The sequence below is a fragment of the Lathyrus oleraceus genome, chromosome 3, assembly GCF_024323335.1.
Source record: "Lathyrus oleraceus cultivar Zhongwan6 chromosome 3, CAAS_Psat_ZW6_1.0, whole genome shotgun sequence".
Taxonomy (NCBI): domain Eukaryota; kingdom Viridiplantae; phylum Streptophyta; class Magnoliopsida; order Fabales; family Fabaceae; genus Lathyrus; species Lathyrus oleraceus.
Window position 1 is genome coordinate 143,041,311 of NC_066581.1, and position 24,126 is coordinate 143,065,436.

General features: G+C 36.7%; 1 protein-coding gene across 1 annotated transcript; it reads left to right on the forward strand.

The window, feature by feature from the left end:
- The first annotated feature begins 14,452 nt into the window (after nucleotides 1-14,452).
- LOC127125854 (probable DNA helicase MCM8) lies at nucleotides 14,453-22,272 on the forward strand. The gene is made up of 17 exons (XM_051054702.1): nucleotides 14,453-14,710; nucleotides 15,360-15,500; nucleotides 15,598-15,715; nucleotides 15,836-16,058; nucleotides 16,165-16,328; nucleotides 17,112-17,375; nucleotides 17,883-17,978; nucleotides 18,153-18,305; nucleotides 18,861-18,931; nucleotides 19,018-19,136; nucleotides 19,550-19,679; nucleotides 20,405-20,456; nucleotides 20,559-20,742; nucleotides 20,846-21,020; nucleotides 21,490-21,660; nucleotides 21,745-21,858; nucleotides 21,940-22,272. The coding sequence occupies exons 1-17, from the start codon at nucleotides 14,519-14,521 to the stop codon at nucleotides 21,988-21,990; spliced, it is 2,418 nt and encodes an 805-aa protein (XP_050910659.1). The 5' UTR covers nucleotides 14,453-14,518; the 3' UTR covers nucleotides 21,991-22,272.
- Nucleotides 22,273-24,126: the final 1,854 nt, after the last annotated feature.

Below are 24,126 nucleotides of genomic sequence, written 5' to 3' on the forward strand. Positions count from 1 at the left end.
AGATTTCTCAAAAAGCAAGTCGTTTATTCTTTTAAGCACCATTATTGAATGATTTTCTTCGAGTTTATATGCCTCGTCAATAAATAGGATACCCACTTTGGTGACAAATTTGTAGGAGATGACAATTCTACCATATGATGTCTGCCAACATCTACAATTTGATGTTCCCAATGTGGTAAGATTATGTCATAGTTAGATATTTCATAGAACAGTCTATCATTCTTCTTAAGAGAATGGACTTTCTTATAACGTAATTGATGAGGTATTCAGTCCTCACCATTACACGATGACTCTAGAAATATGGTGTCAATTGTCTTTCCGTGGTGACGATGGCTAAGGCAAGTTAATATTTCTAAAATCTCTAACTTAATAAGTCCATGCATAAACAATTTTATCCTTCATCTGGTCCAATATCATACTTTCAACATAGTTCAAGAAATTCAAATATTTCGCATAAACGATTATGAAATATGTGACAAATTTGACATATAACTCTTCTATAAAAGAATTGATTATGTCATTCCATGCATCCATTATGCTTTCCAATGTCTGACTAAGTTTGACAATTTTCCTATCTTCACCATTGGTTTGTCGGGTTCCTACCTCGTGCTTAAGTCCACCTCTCACGTTTTTTTGTTATATGATACCTACACAATAAAATATATGACGTACAAAATACCTTTACAATCGAATTCATCAGTGCGGTGTGGCGATGAATGACAATCATCCATGACATGTTTTCTATGTTTTTCATCATATCATGACACGTTTCCAAAGCCCGTGTAAAATTATCATCTTTTTTACATTCCAAAATCGCAAATCCAATTGAACAAGTCATCTCTATAGAAGTAACACCAACAAATTCTAAAAGAGGAAACTTGTACTTGTTGGTCTTATATGTTGAATCTATTATGAGTACCGTGAGAAGTGTGTTGAATAACTTGATGGAATCACGATGAGTCCAAAGTTTGTCTAGAACAATTTTTCCATCCTCACACTCTTTAATTAGATACACAATGATGCTCATATAATAGTTTCAATAATTATTGCACTTCAGATCTTGGACCTCTTATCGCATGTTGTTTCAGTGGCGAACAATTTATACTTGTTTAATATTTGTGACTATTCCAGGTCTTTTCCTTTTCAAAGTTGTCAATATCTTTTTGGGATCAATCATATTCAATGACATGTCAGAAACAAATTTGTTCTCTCCAGAATTCAGACGACATAAAATAGGATGACCAACTAACTTGTGACACAATCCATGACTATGTATACCCCAAATCATACTAAATGTCCATGTATTATTCGATTTGTGGTACCCGCACAACTTAAAAGGACATCAACATTTTCTTGTTCCATTGCCATCGTGTTTCAACTTCCGGATAAGTTTTTTATACTGACCATTTCTTTCACATCTCATCGAAACAAATGCTTGCCTTATATCAGAACCATAATCTGACCCTCCTGATAACAATGCGAAAATCTAATTTGGCAGCCCCACATGGATCCACTGAAGCATATGTCCATGTAAAGTAAACTTTTGTTTATCGATAATTTCCCTCCAACATAAACGCGTATAATACCTTGTTGGGGATGTTTTAGATAATCATCCTTTAATACATTAGATTTGTTGACAACATCAAGGTGTATTGTAACACCCTTCTAAAATACCCCAAATATTTAATTAATTCAACAATATATCAATCAGAGTAAATATGCAATTAAGGGTGTCACACAATTACTTCACACCATTCACCATAATAACTGTCATGCTCTTTATTAAAACAAGGTAAACACTTGCATAATACGCAGCGGATAGAGACCAATTCAATCATGCAAAACATGTAACACATTACATGTAAAATGGTTCACAACCAACAATAAAACATTTAAAACATCCCATCCCGATGTTACATCTACCAGAGCATGACCCACTAAGGAACTACACTAGACTCCAAGCACTAGCTCCTACTCAATTACTGCTTGTTACCTGAAAAATAGTTGTAAGGGTGAGTTCCTCAATCGATATAATAAGCATTATAAATTATCATGTAATGTTAAGTAAGTTAACACATTCAATCACCCTAATCAGATCACGCAATCAGTAACGGCAATATCAACTCCAAAATCATACTCAACACAATCACCAAACAACACGTATAATATTGGAATACATCCATTCATATTATACGCCATACATACATACATTATGCAATGAGACTCCATGCATGCGGTACCGACTATTCGTGAACATATAGTTCAACCTCACCGATCAAATCCAGATACGGCTACCAAGCTCACTAGTCCCACTCATTTGAGACCTAGTGACTCACTCACTAATTCCTCACCATGGGAATTAGCTACCACCCCAAGGGCTATGCTATGCACGCTAATCACCTAGCATGCAAACATCAACAACAATCCACAATAACTCACTCACTAATTCCTCACCATGGGAATTAGCTACCACCATAAAGGCCATAATATGCACGCTAACTCACCTAGCATACAACATTAACAACAATCCACAATGGACATATGCTCACACTCTAAGCCATAAAACAGTCCATTCCACATAATACATACATTCACAGCATTATGCATACAATCATACATCATCAGCATATTATCACAAAATCATATCAGGTCATGCCAATTAATAATCACAGTATTAGCACACTCTACTAATACCTACACTGCTCAAAACAACGGGAAATGATCCATACTGTATCATACATCAGCTAAATTACATTACGCAGCTGAACAACCAAAAAACTGCACAACAACAGCCCAGAAAATCACAAACCTGCCCATACGCGTATTGCCTAGTCCCATACGCGTATGGCCCATCTCCTGACCAAATCCCATACGCGTAACACCATCTCATACGCGTATGCTACGCGTAACACTTCCTCATACGCGTACCAACAGAGACCAAACCACGTTCAAAACATCATCTTCCTCATCCATACACGTATTGCCTAGTGCCATACGCGTACCAGACCATCTCATACGCGTATTGCCTAGTGCCATACGCGTATGACCAGAAACCAGATTTCCCAGATCTGCTATGGTTTTCTCTGCTACGAGATCTCTCCAATTCCACCTTCCACAATCCAATTTTACACAATATTCGTTCATATCATCTAACACGAATCATACCCTATTCAATTTCACAAGTTCTAACATTATTACATCTAATTCCTACGAATTTTCTTCAGTTATAACCCATATTTCGTTCATCCAATATTTCACAAATTTCAGCATACATCATTCTAATCAGAGTCAAATCAATGGTTTATCACTACCCATTACATGTTATCCCATAATACCCATTAAACGATGATAAACCCCCCTTACCTGAGTTAATCCGGCAATCCTTTAGCTTCGAGCTCTTCCTCTCTTCAACCCTTGTTCTCTTGCTCTTTTCCTTTTTTCCACTTTTGAGTCGTTTTTCTGTATTCACGTGAAAACCTCTTTTTACCAAATGGGACCTTTTCTAATTCCAACTTTTATTCCAATAATAATAATAATAATAATCCAATAATAATAATCCAATTATTTAATTAAATTAATAAATATACTATTAATTTAAATTAAATAATTATCCTTATTTCATCGGGGTGTTACAACTCTCCCCCACTAAAAGAGTTTTCGTCCTCGAAAACATACCTCAAACGAATAACTCCGGATAAGACTCCTTCATCTGACTCTCAAGTTCCCAAGTCACATTACCACCTGCTGGTCCTCCCCAAGCTACCTTTACCAAAGCAATCTCTTTACCCCGCAACTGCTTCAACTCTCGATCCTCGATCCTCATAGGTGATGTTTCAACAGTCAGGTTATCTCTCACCTGTACATCATCTACTTGGACTACATGCGACGGATCAGGAATGTACCTCCTCAACTGAGACACATGAAAAACCTCATGCAAATTCGCAAGTGACGGCGGTAAAGCGATACGATAGGCTACCTCCCCTATCCTCTCCAAAATCTGATAAGGACCAATAAATCGAGGTGTCAACTTCTTCGACTTCAAAGCTCGACCAACCCCAGTTATCGGAGTAACACGAAGAAACACATGATCTCCCTCTTGAAACTCAAGTGACTTCCTCCTCTTGTCGTGATAACTCTTCTGACGACTCTGAGCAATTCTCATCTTCTCCTGAACCATCTTAATCTTTTCCGTAGTTTGTTGAACAATCTCCGGTCCAACCACAACACTCTCACCGGACTCATACCAACATAAAGGTGTCCGACATCTCCTACCATACAAAGCTTCAAACGGTGCCATACCAATGCTCGAATGAAAACTATTGTTGTAGGTAAACTCAATCAAAGGTAAATAACAATCCCAAGCACCTCCCTTTTCCAAAACACAAGCCCTCAAAAGATCCTCCAATGACTGAATCGTCCTCTCAGTCTGACCATCAGTATGCGGATGATATGCAGAACTCAATCTCAGCTTAGTTCCCAAAGCCCTCTGCAAACCTTCCCAGAACTTCGATGTAAATCTAGGATCTCTGTCCGAAACAATACTCGACGGAATACCATGCAAACTTACAATTTTCTCAATATACAACTCGGCCAATCTCTCTAACGCATAATTCATTCTGATCGGAATGAAATGAGCCGATTTTGTCAATCTGTCAACAATCACCCAAATAGCTTCAAAATTCTTAATTGTCTTCGGTAAACCAGAAACAAAATCCATACTGATACTATCCCACTTCCACTCTGGAATAGCCAACGGTTGCATTAGCCCAGACGGCTTCTGATGCTCAATCTTTGACTTCTGACAAGTTAAACAAGAATAAACAAAACTCGCAATTTCTCTTTTCATTCCTGGCCACCAAAATAACTTTTTCAAATCATGATACATCTTCGTAGCTCCAGGATGAATACTCAAGCCACTACGATGTCCTTCCTCAAGAATACTCTTCTTAAGTTCGGTAACATCCGGAATACACACCCGATTACCAAATTTCAAAATACCATTCTCATCAACTCTGAATTCACCACCTTGACCTTGATTCACTAGAGTCAACTTATCAACCAAAAGCACATCGGATTTCTGACCCTCTCTAATCTCATCCAGAATACCACTCGTTAACTTCAACATTCCCAATTTAACACTATTGTGAGTACTCTCACACACCAAACTCAAGTCTCTAAACTGCTCAATTAAATCCAATTCCTTAACCATTAACATAGACATATGCAATGATTTCCGACTCAATGCATCAGCCACTACGTTTGCTTTACCCGGATGGTAATTCAAACCAAAGTCATAATCCTTCAGAAACTCTAACCATCTCCTCTGTCTCATATTCAGCTCTTTCTGATCAAACAAATACTTTAAACTTTTATGGTCGCTGAAAACCTCAAATCTTGACCCGTACAAGTAATGCCTCCATAACTTCAGAACAAATACCACAGCTGCCAACTCCAAATCGTGTGTCGGATAGTTCCTCTCATGAACCCTCAGTTGTCTCGAAGCATAAGCTATAACCTGCTTATTCTGCATAAAAACACCACCCAAACCCAACAATGAAGCATCACAGAAAACCTCAAATGGTTCCGACGGACTCGGTAATATCAGAATATGAGCAGTGGTTAACCTTCTCTTTAACTCTTGGAAACCTTCTTCACATTTTGAGTCCCAAACAAACGCTTGCCCCTTTCTAGTCAACATCGTCAACGGTAACGCCAACTTAGAAAATCCCTCAATAAATTTCCTATAATAACCTGCAAGTCCAAGAAAACTCCTTATCTCAGAAACTGACTTCGGAGCTTCCCACTTAGATACCGCTTCTATCTTAGAAGGATCAACAGCAACACCACCTCTTGAAACCACATGACCAAGAAAACTAACCTCTTCTAACCAAAATTCACACTTAGACAGTTTAGCAAACAATTTCTTTTCTCGAAGAACTCCTAAAACCACTCTCAAATGTTCAGCATGCTCTTCTTCAGATTTCGAATACACCAAAATGTCGTCAATAAACACCACAACAAACTTGTCTAGGTACGGATGGAAAATCCTATTCATATACTCCATAAATACTCCAGGCGCATTAGTCACACCAAAAGGCATTACAGAATATTCATAATGTCCATACCTTGTTCTGAAAGCAGTCTTCTGAATATCCTCAGTTTTCACACGTATCTGATGATAACCCGATCTCAAATCTATTTTGCTGAACACACTCGCACCCACCAACTGATCCATCAAATCATCAATCCTCGGCAACGGATACCGATTCTTGATCGTCACTTTATTCAGTTGCCTGTAGTCCACACACAACCTCATAGTACCTTCTTTCTTCTTAACCAATAACACTGGTGCACCCCACGGTGACACACTCGGACGAATAAATTTCTTATCCAACAGATCTTCCAACTGACTCTTCAATTCAGTTAACTCAACAGCAGACATACGGTACGGAGCCATCGATATCGGCCTAGTACCAGGTACCAAATAAATCGAGAACTCAACTTCACGCTCTGGCGGTAATTCATTCACTTCTTCAGGAAACACATCAGGAAAATCACACACCACGGCTAGATCGCAAATCACCAGTTTATCTCTAGCCTCCAAAGTCGCTAACAGCATAAACAACTCTGCCCCATCTGCTACTGCCTCATTCACCTGCCTTGCTGATAGAAACAAACTTTTTCCTTCCTCAATCTCAGGAAAGATCACAGTCTTATCAAAACAGTCGATATAAACTCGGTTAAACACCAACCAGTTCATACCCAGGATAACATCAATCTGCACTAATGGAAGACACATAAGGTCCATCCCAAAGTCTCGACCAAAAATACTCAAAGGACAATTTAAACAAACTGAAGTAGTAGTCACTGAACCCTTCGCAGAAGTATCAATCACCATACTTCCATGCATCTCAGATATCTCTAACTTAAGTTTCACAGCACAATCCAAGGATATAAAGGAATGAGTCGCACCTGTGTCAATAATAGCTACAAGAGGAAAGCCATTAATATAACACGTACCTCGGATCAAACGATCATCTGCAGCAGTCTCAGAACCCGATAGAGCAAAAACCTTGCCTCCCGACTGGTTCTCCTTCTTCGGCTTAGGACACTGTGGACTGATATGACCCACCTCTCCACAGTTGAAACAAGTCACAGTCTTCAACCGGCAATCTGCAGCCAAGTGACCACCTTTTCCACACTTGAAACACTTCTTCTCAGTACTGGTACACTCATGGATACGATGTCCAGCCTGACCACACCTGAAACACTTAGCAGGGGCACTGGAGTCTCCCCCACTAGGCCTCTTCATCCCACTCTGTCTCTGGAAACCTTTGCCAGCTGCATACGGTTTCCCACGATCATTCTGATTCTTGCCCTTCCTATCAACCCTCTGCTGATAGCTCTCCGCTCTGGCCTTGGTATCCTGTTCGAAAATCCTGCAACAGTCAACCAAGTCAGAGAACACTCTGATCCGCTGATACCCAATAGCCTGCTTGATCTCGGGACGTAACCCGTTCTCAAACTTCACACATTTTGAAAATTCCCCAGTAGCCTCGTTATAGGGAGTGTAATACTTCGACAGCTCTGTGAACTTAGCAGCATACTCAGTAACAGACCGGTTGCCCTGCTTCAATTCTAAGAACTCAATCTCTTTCTTTCCTCTGACATCCTCTGGAAAGTACTTCCTCAGGAATCTCTCTCTGAACACCGCCCAAGTGATCTCAGCATTCCCAGCAGCTTCCAACTCAGAGCGGGTAGCAACCCACCAATCATCTGCTTCCTCTGACAGCATATGCGTACCGAACCTGACCTTCTGGTTATCGGCACACTCAGTCACTCGGAAGATCCTCTCGGTCTCCTTCAACCACTTCTGAGCACCATCTGGATCGTATGCTCCCTTGAACATTGGAGGATTGTTCTTTTGGAACTCACTCAGTTGACGAGCAGCTCCCATTCCCACAACATTCGGGTTCCCTCCAAGTACTCCAGCTAGCATACCCAGAGCCTCAGCAATCGCAGCATCGTGTCTACCTCTTCCAGCCATCTCTATTCTGAAAACCCAACAAGCTAAAACAATAAGTATTGATAGGGTTACACAACACCTATCACGTACAGGGAAACAGAATAATTACGACTCGACTCGACCGACTATGCTCTGATACCACTAATGTAACACCCTTCTAAAATACCCCAAATATTTAATTAATTCAACAATATATCAATCAGAGTAAATATGCAATTAAGGGTGTCACACAATTACTTCACACCATTCACCATAATAACTGTCATGCTCTTTATTAAAACAAGGTAAACACTTGCATAATACGCAGCGGATAAAGACCAATTCAATCATGCAAAACATGTAACACATTACATGTAAAATGGTTCACAACCAACAATAAAACATTTAAAACATCCCATCCCGATGTTACATCTACCAGAGCATGACCCACTAAGGAACTACACTAGACTCCAAGCACTAGCTCCTACTCAATTACTGCTCGTTACCTGAAAAATAGTTGTAAGGGTGAGTTCCTCAATCGATATAATAAGCATTATAAATTATCATGTAATGTTAAGTAAGTTAACACATTCAATCACCCTAATCAGATCACGCAATCAGTAACGGCAATATCAACTCCAAAATCATACTCAACACAATCACCAAACAACACGTATAATATTGGAATACATCCATTCATATTATACGCCATGCATACATACATTATGCAATGAGACTCCATGCATGCGGTACCGACTATTCGTGAACATATAGTTCAACCTCACCGATCAAATCCAGATACGGCTACCAAGCTCACTAGTCCCACTCATTTGAGACCTAGTGACTCACTCACTAATTCCTCACCATGGGAATTAGCTACCACCCCAAGGGCTATGCTATGCACGCTAATCACCTAGCATGCAAACATCAACAACAATCCACAATAACTCACTCACTAATTCCTCACCATGGGAATTAGCTACCACCATAAAGGCCATAATATGCACGCTAACTCACCTAGCATACAACATTAACAACAATCCACAATGGACATATGCTCACACTCTAAGCCATAAAACAGTCCATTCCACATAATACATACATTCACAGCATTATGCATACAATCATACATCATCAGCATATTATCACAAAATCATATCAGGTCATGCCAATTAATAATCACAGTATTAGCACACTCTACTAATACCTACACTGCTCAAAACAACGGGAAATGATCCATACTGTATCATACATCAGCTAAATTACATTACGCAGCTGAACAACCAAAAAAACTGCACAACAACAGCCCAGAAAATCACAAACCTGCCCATACGCGTATTGCCTAGTCCCATACGCGTATGGCCCATCTCCTGACCAAATCCCATACGCGTAACACCATCTCATACGCGTATGCTACGCGTAACACTTCCTCATACGCGTACCAACAGAGACCAAACCACGTTCAAAACATCATCTTCCTCATCCATACGCGTATTGCCTAGTGCCATACGCGTACCAGACCATCTCATACGCGTATTGCCTAGTGCCATACGCGTATGACCAGAAACCAGATTTCCCAGATCTGCTATGGTTTTCTCTGCTACGAGATCTCTCCAATTCCACCTTCCACAATCCAATTTTACACAATATTCGTTCATATCATCTAACACGAATCATACCCTATTCAATTTCACAAGTTCTAACATTATTACATCTAATTCCTACGAATTTTCTTCAGTTATAACCCATATTTCGTTCATCCAATATTTCACAAATTTCAGCATACATCATTCTAATCAGAGTCAAATCAATGGTTTATCACTACCCATTACATGTTATCCCATAATACCCATTAAACGATGATAAACCCCCCTTACCTGAGTTAATCCGGCAATCCTTTAGCTTCGAGCTCTTCCTCTCTTCAACCCTTGTTCTCTGGCTCTTTTCCTTTTTTCCACTTTTGAGTCGTTTTTCTGTATTCACGTGAAAACCTCTTTTTACCAAATGGGACCTTTTCTAATTCCAACTTTTATTCCAATAATAATAATAATAATAATCCAATAATAATAATCCAATTATTTAATTAAATTAATAAATATACTATTAATTTAAATTAAATAATTATCCTTATTTCATCGGGGTGTTACATGTATCATATAGAGAACCCATAAAAAAAGACAATTCCAATCGACATTCAAAGAATCCAAAGTTTAATCTTCTGACCAATCCCTCAATGATCCAAATTATAATTTCTAGATAGGTAGAACAACATAACCCATACCCACCCCGAATTTGACGGAGAAAATTCACTTTGACTGAGTTTGGGTATTCTTTGGTTATAAACTTCAGGGATGGGTCGGGTAATGGGAACACTAGTATCCACCCAGAACTTGCCCCATATATATTATTATATATTTTATTATTTAATTTTGATAATTTAGAATATTAAATATGTGGTTAATGTTTCAATATTTTGATTTGTATTTATTATTTAAAATATCCGAAATGTATGCCTAAATTTTTTTGAGATTGTTTTATTTTATTATTTGTAATGTAATTTGATTTTGAAAAATATAAATATTTCTATTAAAAAAATTTATTTCACCAAATGGATGGTGGCAGGATAGAGATATCAAAACCCAACCAAACCCGTTTGGGCCGACTTTGAGTTTTAATTCTCCATCCCCGATGGGGTTGGGGCAGAGAACATGGATCACTTGGAGATTCGAATTTGGGTTTGGGAAGGTAAATATCGTCATCGACTCGCCCCGTTGTCATGCCTATTTCTAGTATGCGTTCATGTTACAGGAAAATAGATTATTTCAATGATGATCAATGATAGACATGTACATTACCTATAATTTCAAACAATTTTGCTTCTTTTGATGTCGAAATATTATAAAATTGTATTTGTAAGTGAAAATCTTGAATAAGAATGTAGAAATTTTTAAAAGGGTTTAATGAAATATGTTATGCAAAAATCATGATTATTTGAATTTTAAGGCGAAAAAATAAGCTATTTCAATAATCATCAATGACAGACATTATATTACTTATAATTTTAAAAGATTTTGTTCATTTTGATGTCGAAATACAATATAATTGTGTTTGTTGGCAAATTTTTTGAATAAGAATGTAAGAATTTTTTTTGGAAGGGTTTAATGAAATACATGTTATGATCATGAGTGTAAGGGTTATGCATAAATCATGGTTGTTTGAATTCTAAAAGGTGTGTTTGAAATTCAATTGTGGAATGTTGTGTTCCGATTTTGAAATTTAACTAATGTTTACTTGTATTGCATTAGATGCATTCTCCATAAAGATTTCAATCTCAAACAATGAAAGGTAATTTTGAGTTTTTACAGGGTTTGAAAGAATTAATAACACTACACTAATCAATCATTTAAAATCGGAGTAATGATTCTCTCCAGAGAAATTAATGTGTCTATTACTATTATTTTGATTTATAAATATCTAATTAATGTCATCATTTAAAAAAATTATATTTATATATCTTTCTCAAAACTTATTCATTTTTTTAAAAAACTACTCCTTATATACTATATTAAAAATAGATTATAATTTTTTATATTTATTGAATAATTGATATATCTAATTTATATATAAATCAAATATATTAATTATTTAATAAATTTAAAAAATTATAATTTGCGAGGGAGGGATACATAAATTTTTGATCCAAATAATCTAATTTTTTATTTTTATTTTTCAAAATAATCCACTTTGTACCCCACTTTAAAGAGGCGACGTCAGATGAATTGACATATGCTCTTTAATTTAGAGAGGTGACGTCAATTGGATTGGCTAGTGCACCTAGTGCTACCAATCTAATTGGTGGTTGTGTGTTAAGTTATAAAGGAGACGTCAATTGGTCTGCACCTATGTGTGTTTCGTAATTTTTTTTTGAAAAACAATGTACATTTTAGATAAAATTCGAAATCAGACCAATTGATATTAATATTAATATGTGTTTACATACGTTAACCAAAAAGACTAATGTCTTTGACCGGGATGACCTAACCGACCTCCGGTTCCACATCCCTTAGCTACCCGAACGTGTGACCCTAATCCACGTTGATGATTCACCCCAGATGTTTGAGTATCTGAAGGCCCAGTAACATCACTACCACCTGTAGGAAATTGCCTAAGATATTCAGACAAATCCACATAATCCTCTGTATGCAATGAAGTGTTATCGCCATAATTGAGTTTGTGATCCATGCCAGAGTAGTTGAGCTGTGTTTGAGTTATTGGAGGGTGACTAGGAAGATTGAAGGGCGACATTGGTGTGAATGATGCATCGAGAAAATGTTGAAATGATTATTGTGGTGTTTGGTAGCCATATGGTTGTTGCATGTTTTGGTTTCGTGATGTTTGAGCTTCTTGGCTATAGTAGGAGGAGGGACGGTTGGTGTTAAATGATCGCTGAGTGTTTTGGATAAGGCGGCTATGGTTGGGTGATGTGTTTAGTACATAGTGATGTTGGGTGTCTTGATGATGATTTGTTTGTTGGTGGTGTTACGGGGTATGCTCTTGGTATTATGGTTGAGTGTTTGGCATGTTAGTGTCGTAGGTTTATGTGTTTGTCGATCAATTTTTTTGATGGATATGGGGTTGTGAGTAACCAGTCTGACACATGTCACTCCACAAGTCAATCTCTATTTGATTTCAAATAGACATGTTGCCATTGAGAGTGCTCACAATAACCATGATAACGGATCGCATAATCCTCCTTCTACCCATGTCTATTGCATTAGACATATCGCATAAAACTTCATGCGTGCAATCAAAGACAAGAACCTTCACAAAAAAGTGGTAAATGCAGGGTAAACTCTAACTAAGTCGTCATTTCAACATTACCGTGACGAAATTAGATTGTCTAATGCAGATGTGGTAAGGTGGATGAATAACATACAATTAGAGCAGTGGACAAGGGCATTTGACAAAGATTGTCGATGGGGACACATGACAATAAATCTTGTGGAATGCATGAACAGTATATTCAAAGGCATTAGAAATCTACCAATAACCGCATTGGTCAGAACAACCTATTTAGGTTGGCATCTACCTTCGCAACCAGATGTGAAAGATGGAGTGCAGTGTTAATGTCACTCCAATTATTCAGTGAATATTGTATAAAAATGATGAAAGAGGAAACTATTAAAGCTAGCACACACGCGGTAAAAATCTTTGACCGTCATAGGAAAAATTTCAGTTTTCAAGGAACAATATACCACAATGAGGGGGGCCAAATTTATCCCATGCTGTCAGACTAAACATAAGTTGGTGCGACTGTGGAAAGTTCCAGGCCTTCCGTATTCCTTGCTCCCATGTCATTGCGGCATGTGCACATACTCGCCAGGACGCTTACTACCATCTATTCGATGTTTACAAGGCCATTACCGTCATGAATGTGTATAACGAAAGCTTTTCAGTGCTGGTAATGGAGGAATACTGATCTCCATATGAAGGGAACATAGTTTGACACAACGAAACAACACGCGTATTAGAACAAAAATGGATACAGTTGATAAAATGATAAGATTATGTAGTATATGTCGTCAACCCGGACACAATAAGAAAAAATGTCTCAATCTAGAAGCAACCTCTGCATCATAATTTAGTACCTTATAACTTTTTGTTACAATAAGGTTAACAACAAACATCACTCCAACTTAAGCACACTTAAAACCAAACAGGTCTAAATAAACAACACAAACAACAAATATCGAAACAAATGAAAATACTTAACCACAATATTTAAAAACAACATTTCTAACGGATTACAACAACCAAACTGATGTCATCTGGTCCAAACATCACTTCCCTAACATCCTTATCATTTTTTACTTACATCCAACCACGTACGCTATCGAGTCTCTCAATACTTCTAATTTTTTCTCCTTCTGGTATTTTTCCATCTAACCAACGAACCAACTCCCTCTTTAGTTGATCGAAATGACATATATTCCAAAACATCATTTCCATCAGAGACTTGTCTCTCGAATAAATCATTTTCCATAGTGGCGACGAAAACGAAATATGTTTGCAATATAATAAAAAAAGATATGAAAAATGAATCATATAACACCTTTATTTATACAAAAAAAAAATATATATTACACATTACACTGAGGCGCCAAACCAATTGATGTCTCTTCTCATTTAGTACACATGAGCACCAATTGGATTGACAACATCATGTGCTATAGCCAATTCAATTGACACCCCCTCTTAAAAATTAAGGGTATGCGTCAATTGATCTGACACCTACACCTTGACATTTTTTTTTAAAACTAAGATAGTTTGAGAAATTATTTAAAAATTTGGGACACATTTCATTTCTTTATTCTTTAAGAAATTAGAAGGGCATTTATTACAAAATTGAGAGAATTTTTTTGGACTTTAAAAACTTAAGGGAAAAGAAAACTCTTTTTTATCTTTCACATTTTCCCGCGAAAAGCACTGCAAACAAGTTAGGCTGGAAACGGAATGCACAGGACTGCAGAAGAGACGGAGCAGAGGATCCGGCATGGGTCCGGATCATTTTCCATGGATTCATTCGGTTTAATGGACTATTACTTTCCTCAACAACTCTTCACCGTCGAAAAAACCTGGCTCAATCTCACATCTTCTCTTTTTTCTTTCTTTTCTTCTCCACAAGGCCAAAACATTGTTTCTCAGGTATTGCAGTTACTCTCATCTCTTCAACCATTTCATTTCCTTACAAATTTGTTCAAATTTGAATTGATTTTCCATGTTAGTTAGGAATTTCAAATTTCATCTATCATAGGTCAATATTAGGTTTCTAATTTCAAATAAAAGAAGCATCTATATAATTGTACCAAACCTAAGTTATGAAAACTAGATTAACAGTGCTATTTTATTTGTATTCGTTTTCAATTAGGTTCTGGTATATTTAGTTTGTGGAATAGTGGAGAGATGAATAGCTAAAAGAATCTGTTACATCCGGTTGTACAATTTAGTTAAGTGCTTATTCAATAAGCTCTTATTATACAAGAGTTTGTGTATGAACTCTTTTTAGAATTGAAGAGGTAATGAAGATAACCTAACAGTTTGAAATAAGCTATTTGAGAGATAGGAGAAAAAAACAGTTTATGGAAGTGCTTATAAGCTCTTTTAAACAAATAGCGAGTGCTTATAAGCTCTTTTAATCGCTTCGAATTCTTGCCCCTTCTCTGGATTTTAAAGCTTTATAAGCTTCTTTCCGTAGAATGCAAGTATATTATATATTTTAATTTTAAAGTGTCGACATGATTTATTTGTTTTATCCATCCCGGGTATACATATAACTTTTGAATTGTGATGACAGGTGAAAAATGAGTATGGAAACTATGTATTGCCACTTGATTTTCAGCAGCTCAAACATATGTACCATGTTGAGGAATTTTATGAAATGTTAACGGAGAAACCTAAAATTGCTCTCTTATGCATGAGTGTTGCTGTTCACAAGGTATGCTTGAAGTTGTTTATTTTATTTCACAAACAAGTGGATATCTTAGGCTTGATCAGGGTTTTATACGAATTAAATAATAATAAACTGGAATCAGGTTTTGCTTTCTAAATGGGAGAGTGATAAGATGGAGCTTTCTGCCAAAGTAGACATCCGTCTTCATAACTGTCCTGAAACCATGATTGCGTTGAAGAACTTAAAAGCAGCTTACATTGGTATACCATAGAATCATTGTACTGTTTTTTTTTGTTTTCCTAATGTTTGCTTGCTATAGTGGAGGTTTTCCCATTGTATAGAAAAAATAGGCATTTTAACATCATTTGGGGATTTGACAGACAAGCTTGTCTCAGTGCGTGGTACCGCTGTGAAAGCCAGCACCGTCAGGCCTCTTGTGGTAGAGATGAGTTTTGAATGCAGTAAGTGCAAAGAAAGTATTTCGCGTATATTTCCCGATGGAAAATTCTCACCACCGTCAACTTGCAATTTGAATGGATGCAAAAGCAAAATCTTCAATCCATTGCGATCTACTGCTCAAACCATTGATTTTCAGAAAATAAGGTGAGCCTAGATCTTGACTCATAATCTCTATTCTTTTATTATATTTTGGCTACCCCTTCCCCACTCATTCATTACTAAATCTCTTTTCAATGCATGTATGGACTAGGGTTCAAGAATTATTAAAACATGAAGATCACGAGGAAGGACGAGTGCCTCGAACAGTGGAATGTGAACTTACTCAAGATCTTGTTGATTCATGCATTCCTGGAGATGTGGTGACGGTTACTGGAATTATCAAAGGAATTAACAATTACATGGATATTGGAGGAGGTATGATTTTCTAATTGCTTGTTTTAGTTATCCACCTTACATGCTGGCTTGTATTACAAGTTACAACTTGCTTGGATGTTGACGTGAAATCAAGCTAATTAAAGTTTGCGAGCAAAGATAACCAAGCTATATTAAAGTTGTTCCTGGGTATATGTTTAAACTGTTTTAATATTCTTTATTTATTTCTTTAAGTGCTGTGGTATTTGTATTTGGCTTCAAACAGATTAATTTTATTAAAGCTGAAATATGCAATATAGATAATATAAGTGTCTTAGCATCATATTATGTTCTCCTGTACAACATGAGTTCTTTAGGACACCTTGATTGAACCAGCTTCTGCTTAATTCATAAGGCTACATAACTTCTTTCCTGTTGTCAAAAACCGATGCATAAGAAGTATGCTAAAATACTACCTTTAAAACTTACACCATTTAGAATTTAGAAAAACCAGAGCTATTAGCAAATCTTCATGTAAGATACACGATACCAGTCAGTTATTTCATAATGTTGTACACCGGTAGATGCGGTTACATCAGTTATTTAGACTTATCTATCAATAACCGACAGTATCACTTGTCACAAGGATTTTTGTACTAATTTACTACTTCGTTATCACATGCTTGTTCTTTATTGGGTAATTCGGTTTTAGTTCATACAAGTATTTATCGTTAGGTCAGGCTAAGAGTTATCCCTGCTTTAAATACCTCAACTACTATTATATCAAATGCAAATTTATTCTCTTTTGAGCCATTTACCTGATGCAGCTTGTGGGTATTTATACAGGGAAGTCAAAGAACAAAAACCAAGGATTTTACTATTTGTATCTTGAAGCTGTATCCATTATGAATTCAAAGTCACAGTCGATACCTGATGATTCGCAAGACTCTAATGTCAAAGCTAGACCAACTGAGCTGTTTGATTTGTTTTCATTTTCATCGAAGGATTTAGAATTTGTTGTGAAATTTGCAGAGGAGCATGGTCCAGATTTATTTCGGCAAATCCTTCACTCTATATGCCCTTCCATCTATGGACACGAGCTTGTTAAAGGTAAATATCCATTTCGTGATGAAATATGTGTAATAACCTTAGTCGCTTGTTTAGTGAGAGGGCGAGCCTTAGAGCAATGCCGCAATGTAACATTGCTGTCTTGTGATTTGGTGCTGGTGTTCATTGGTTCTGTTGCTGGAAATAGCCTCTCCATTCAGGCTAAGATTATGCGCACCTGATATTTTTTAGACCCCGCAGTGACAGAAGTTTCATGCCCTTGTCCACCCTTTTAGTTACTTGTTTGGTGACATGTTTCTTATGTCTTCTGTAATTGTTAGTATAACCTTGCTAGCTCGATTAAAAAATTCATAATCTCACTAGCCAGTCATACTTATGTTCACTTTCATGACTTATTAATCTCATGGCTGGCATGTGCACTGTTAGAAATTGTTTGTTAAGAATGTGACTAGAGCATTCTTGACACTTCAATGTCAATATATGGGGCATATGTTCCAAAATTAGTAGTCAAGGGGAAAATCAAATAATAGGTTGCTGTTAATTTGACAGCTGGGATAACTCTAGCATTATTTGGTGGTGTACGAAAGCATTCTATGGATCAGAATAAGGTACCTGTGAGGGGAGATATTCATGTCATAATTGTAGGTATGTTATGTGTTATCTTTGCAATTTTGAATGGAATCAAACATTCAGAAATGATTTTCCTAATGGAGAAGTAGATTTATTTGTGTCGAAAATGCTTGCTTCATTAAGAAGTTTGCAAAATGGAGACAGGATAAAAATTTACAAATTGGTTGTGTTGCAATTTCAAATTTCTAGGCGACCCTGGTCTAGGTAAGAGCCAGTTGTTACAAGCAGCAGCAGCTGTTTCTCCACGTGGTATCTATGTCTGTGGTAACGCAACAACTAAAGCTGGCCTCACAGTAGCTGTAGTGAAGGATCCTATGACCAATGACTATGCTTTTGAGGCAGGTATAAGCTTTTAAATTCTTTTTATGTTGCACCCATTGAAATTGTGAAATCATGACTCAATGTGTACTGCACTATTTACGGAATTAGTGGATTACTAGTTATTGGTCATAACTGATACTATTCTTTATAGAATATGTCTTTGAATTGCATTTTCGTGTTACCTTTTATTGTTTATTTCTTCGAGATGTTCTTCTGTGTTCCATATGTTGAAATCTTTCTTTATGATAAATGTGGAATTTATTTAATAAGCCAGGAAGCTAAGTTATCTGTAGTTCTTTTCTGGCCAAGTTGTATGGATTACTTCCTTGGCGGTGAGCTGAATGATGACATGGTTTTCTAGTGCTTGTCTCTATTTCCTTAAGCTCTGCAAATTTTTGTTAGTTTATCTTGGATAGTGTCTGACATAATGACTTTTGGATAAAGTGGAGAAGAGGGGGAAAATGTTCTTTTTATATGCTATCAATAAGGATATGATTGGGTCTAACTGATTTTGCTGTGATCGTTTACAAAAATTAGCTCTTATTTTCTGTGAATAACTGTTGTGATTCCTGATAGGTGCTATGGTGCTGGCTGACAGTGGATTGTGCTGTATTGACGAGTTTGATAAAATGTCTTCAGAGCATCAGGTTTGTTCTCTGGTAACTATTGATCGATTTCTGGTTACTTTAATATATCTTAACTGAAGCCTTATTTCAAATTTGTCACAATACAGGCTTTACTAGAGGCAATGGAGCAACAGTGTGTCTCCATTGCAAAAGCGGGATTGGTAGCAAGTTTATCATCCCGGACTTCTGTCTTAGCCGCTGCAAACCCTGTTGGTGGTCATTATAAGTAACATTTTTAATCTTCATTATCCCCTCAATTTTTCGTACTATTCTGTTTTTAATTTTAATAATCTATCTCATATTTATCCATGTATATATTTGCAGTTACATAAGTTCATTTATATCCCTTATTTCCGTTTTCTCGTAGGTTTGTTTGAACTGGTGGTATAAGAAAAGATTGGAATGGAATGGAATGAGTCTCCTCTTAGTGGGATAAGGATTGGTTGCTGTTGTTGTTGTCGTCATCGTCGTGGAATGGAATAAAGTGATGTAACATCAATTTTTTAACATATAACTAGATTATTCAATTCCACTCCATTCCATCCTATACCACCACTCCAAACACACCCTTCACATAATGCTAGTCATGTAACCAAGCAAATAATTTCTCCTGACAATTTCTTTAAATGAAAATCGCAGCCGGGCAAAAACTGTAAATGAAAATTTAAAAATGAGTGCTGCACTGTTGTCCCGTTTTGATTTAATTTTCATATTGCTGGACAAGCCTGATGAACTTTTGGACAAACGAGTCTCGGAGCACATTATGTCAGTAAGTTTTACTGTCTTCTTACTTCGTGTTGATGTTCACTTTTGTTCATAAACTACATGACATTCATATCTTATTCATGGTTGATCGGAATGGCATATCGGCTTCTCATCCTGACATTTGAATAAATAACAAATATAGCAATGATGCTTAAATGTATTACTGAGTTTTCATTATTGGTTTGAACTTTTCAGTTGTTAGATTAGACTATTTCCAAACTGTAGTCTCTTTAATAGTTAACACAACAAATGTATCTGCTTGTGTCAAGGACATGAATTATTAACTGTTGGTAGTTTTCATTTCTGCATGATTATTCTAGGTTAATCCTTTCCTTTTTTTATCTTGGATTACTTGATCTCGAAGCTACTCTTCTTCTCAAGTAAAGAACTTAAGTTGGTAAAGAGGTTTGAACTTATGATGTATTGAAGATATCACATGATACACACACAGACCAACAGAAAAAAGCGGGAGGAGTTATAAGAATATTGAAAAGGAAAGAAGTTTGCCGAATGGCTTATATGCAATCATATCGTGTTTTCAGCATGTTATATTTGGGTGTTTTCTGCATGTTATATCTTTTCTCACAGTAAACAATAGCCGAATGCTTTCACATTTCTACCAAATCAATCTTCTTGGTTTATTATTTTTCATTTGTTCCTATCCTATGTTTCTTTATGGTTCTGTTGATACTCGGTACTAGAGATTGATGTTTCAAATGTTTCTTGCAGCTTCATACTGGGTCCGGCCAACACTCACAGGCATCTAAAAAGCGACGCGGAGGTTATCTCTCCCTCTTACATTATATTTTAGATTGGTTAGACTAGAGCATCCTGCATTTTGGAAATTCAAGATTCACTAGTGAAATATATACTTCTTGACCAGATCCACCTTCCGATTCAAGAGCTTCCGCATCACAGAATGCTGAAGGGGTAGATTTGGGTGCTAGATCTGGTTCTTTAATTTCAAAGTTGAAACTTGACAGACGAAGAGACAATGATTTTGTTCCATTACCCGGTCAACTTCTTCGCAAATACATTGCTTATGCAAGAAGTTTTGTCTTTCCTAGGTGGTTCAATGTCACATCTACCTTTTGACTTTGGTCTAAGTATTTCCCTCAAGAAATTTCACAGTATTTATTTTCTGCCTCTTTTCTGATTTCTCTTAATAAGGATGTCCAAGCCAGCAGCAGACATCATACAAAAGTTTTATCTAAAACTTAGAGATCATAACGTTTCGGCTGATGGTACTCCTATAACAGCAAGGCAATTGGAAAGTCTAGTAAGGCTAGCTGAAGCTCGTGCTCGGCTGGACTTGAGAGTAGAAATAACTACACAAGATGCAATGGTTAGTATTACATTTTAGTTTGACCTGAATAATTTTAACAGCATTAATCATCTTTCGGTTCTTCAACTTCAATAAAAACTCGTGAAGACCAACTTGAAGAATAATGCCCCCATTCATATATAGACGAAAAGCTCTTCTACAACTAATAACCCTTGCAAAGAGATGACATGGAAACACACTTATAGTAGGTCAAAAATATTTCCAGCCTTTCTTTAAAATTAGTAAATCGATTTATTTCGTTCATAAGTAAGGTTTTAATACATAGCGGAACATGGCCAAAACTATTTCTAGCCTCTACTAATACTTTAAAGTCATGTAACACTAGTTTTATAGATTTTGAATACCGATTGTGGAGTATGTCAACTACTACATTGTTTTCTGTCAATAAAATTTAAAGTAACAATCATGTTTTTTCTTGTCATGAATTCCTTGAGTCATTTCTGTAATGACATTGTCATCAATCATGCAGGATGCTGTTGAAATCATGAAGGAATCCCTGTATGATAAATATGTTGACGAACACGGTGTTGTGGATTTTGGTCGAAGTGGAGGGATGAGTCAACAGAAAGAAGCAAAGCGTTTTCTAAATGCCCTTAATAAGCAATCGGAGCTGGAACAGAAAGATATATTTTCAGTATCTGTACGTGCTTTCTATTTTTTTCCCTGCATTCTGTCAATGGTTTATGTCCTCGATAAAAAAACGGATGTGTTGTTTACTTTTCAGGAAATATACAGTCTGGCAGATAGGATTTCCTTGAAAGTACCTGATACGGATACTTTCATCGATAATTTAAACAGTGTTGGTTATCTACTTAAAAAAGGACCAAAGACATACCAGGTGTGATGGGATTTTTACTCTTCACTCTACAGCAGTAATGTTAAAATTTTGATGACAAGAAAATGCTTTTGACATGTGCAGGTGTTATCCTCTTCTTACTCGCGGAGCCAATCGACTAGGTCAAGGTGCTAAACGTAAGTTGAGTTATGTACATGTTAGTGATTAAATGTAAGAGCTTTTCGTTAATTTGTCATGTTATGCAACTTGACAAAAAAGTGTTCCTTATCTTATACTGAAATTCCCTTTCCGGAAATACTTCGAAATACTGGGAATGTGCTTCATCTTATGATGACAATATACAATTTCACAAGGGAACGAGGAAGTTAATCTTATAAGTTATAATCTCCCATGTATTAACTGTGCGGCAGTTTTGCTGTACTGTTCAATATTTTGAAGTTAGACAGTCTTTTACCACCCAGTTTTTTTTTCAGTCAGTATAGTTATAATTTGAATCCTTAAATATTTGTTTGCAATCAAGTAAACAGCCATATACAGGATAAAACAACATATGTGCACTTTTTAAATTTACATTGTTGATTGGGAGTTAATATGTGCGCCAATCCTTACATCACCCCCTCACTTTTACTCAATTAAAAAAAATGGAATTGGAGGTTTTTAGTTGCAATGATGATTAGGATTTATGGTGGTGAATATATGCACCTAATCCATCTCACCTCCTTGATCGTTAGTAAATTTAATATAATTGTATACTTGTTAGAATATTATAAAAAACAAAAAGAAAAGTGAATTCTAACTTAAACCTAAATCAAATCTCTCCATAGAAGGAGCCATTGCCTCGTAACTCTCGCCAGATTCTACACCATACCAACTAGGATCATAATCTTTGCTAAAGCTTCCACCATAGCGACCTGCATAGCTCAGGGAAGGATCGCCTGTGCAAGGCCCTCCCATTAGCTCCACCTTATCCAGCAAATTCACTTCCATAACCACCATATGGACCTCCCCTGCCACCATAGACACGGCTGGACCTGCTGTAACCACCACCTAACACTTGTCATCCCTCAATTAAATTTGAACCGCTATTATCTTTAAAAACATATCAAAATTTTACAATAAAATATCAACGATTTTGGAAGAAATACTGGAATTTTCAGAAAAAAATTCTGAAAATTTCAAAAAAAAATTGTTTTACACTATCGAAAATTTCGGTAAACCACGGTATTTTTCAAAATTTCCAATAAACCACATCACTTTTTAAAATTTTTGGTAAACTACAACCCTCGAATCCCTTCTTTCTTCGTCATATTAACATCGATCTCAGACTTCTTCAAATGAAGAGCATTAGCTATGACTTGAGATCTCATAATCTCCTTTAATCCACTGAAAGACACCTTGTTAGATACGAGTATACCCAAGAGATGGACATACTCTTCCAACATGAGTATGAGCTGATAATCAAGAAAAGTGAAGCACCGATAAAGAGGATCATAGAACTGGACCAAGACACTAAGAGTCCTTCGGCAACTTCAGTAGACAACACATATAAAAGTTTCCCATGACGTTGCTTGAAATTCAATGGATCTACTACAAAGGATGATAACTTCCTTAACTCTTTCAAGTCCATATATCTGAAACTGCACTTCTTAGTGTTCCTTCATCGACAATCCATGGTCTGAAAATATTTGCAAATATGACCTTAGTTCCTTGAAAATTTATTGTTATGATAAATGTTATAATGTGCATGTATACATAATGCAACAATCACACACAAGGAAAACACAAACAAAGGTCACGGGATGGATCAAGTCATCATCAAGATCAATCATCCATTTTGGTGGATTATGGTTTTCACCTTATCAACACCAAAGTTCCATTGATATTGACGATAACTAATCGGATCAACCGATAATCAAAGGGTTTGTTGTGAGTCACGAGCATGAAGTCAGGTTAAGAACCATCCTAAAGGAGTGTACTCTGGATAAAAACCTGTAGATCATGTTATAAAAAGTTCCAAAAGTCGTGATCCCATCTATCGGATACTATAGGTTAGGATGACTGACTCATCAACCCATAGTATTCTCAAGAGAAACTCGTCTAAGTGTAGTATCGTGTAACAACTGTTATCAAGTCTACACTTGTACAGTCTTCGCACTACGTCCTAAATAGGCCAAGTTGGGTTAATTGTTCTACGGTCCTCAGCTCCTCGGACTCCTAGGTCGGAAAAAGTAATGTCTATTCACGACTTACTTGTGTGACATTAGTAATTCCAAAGGGGTCTCCACTAAGTAGATGGGTCTCAAGCCAACT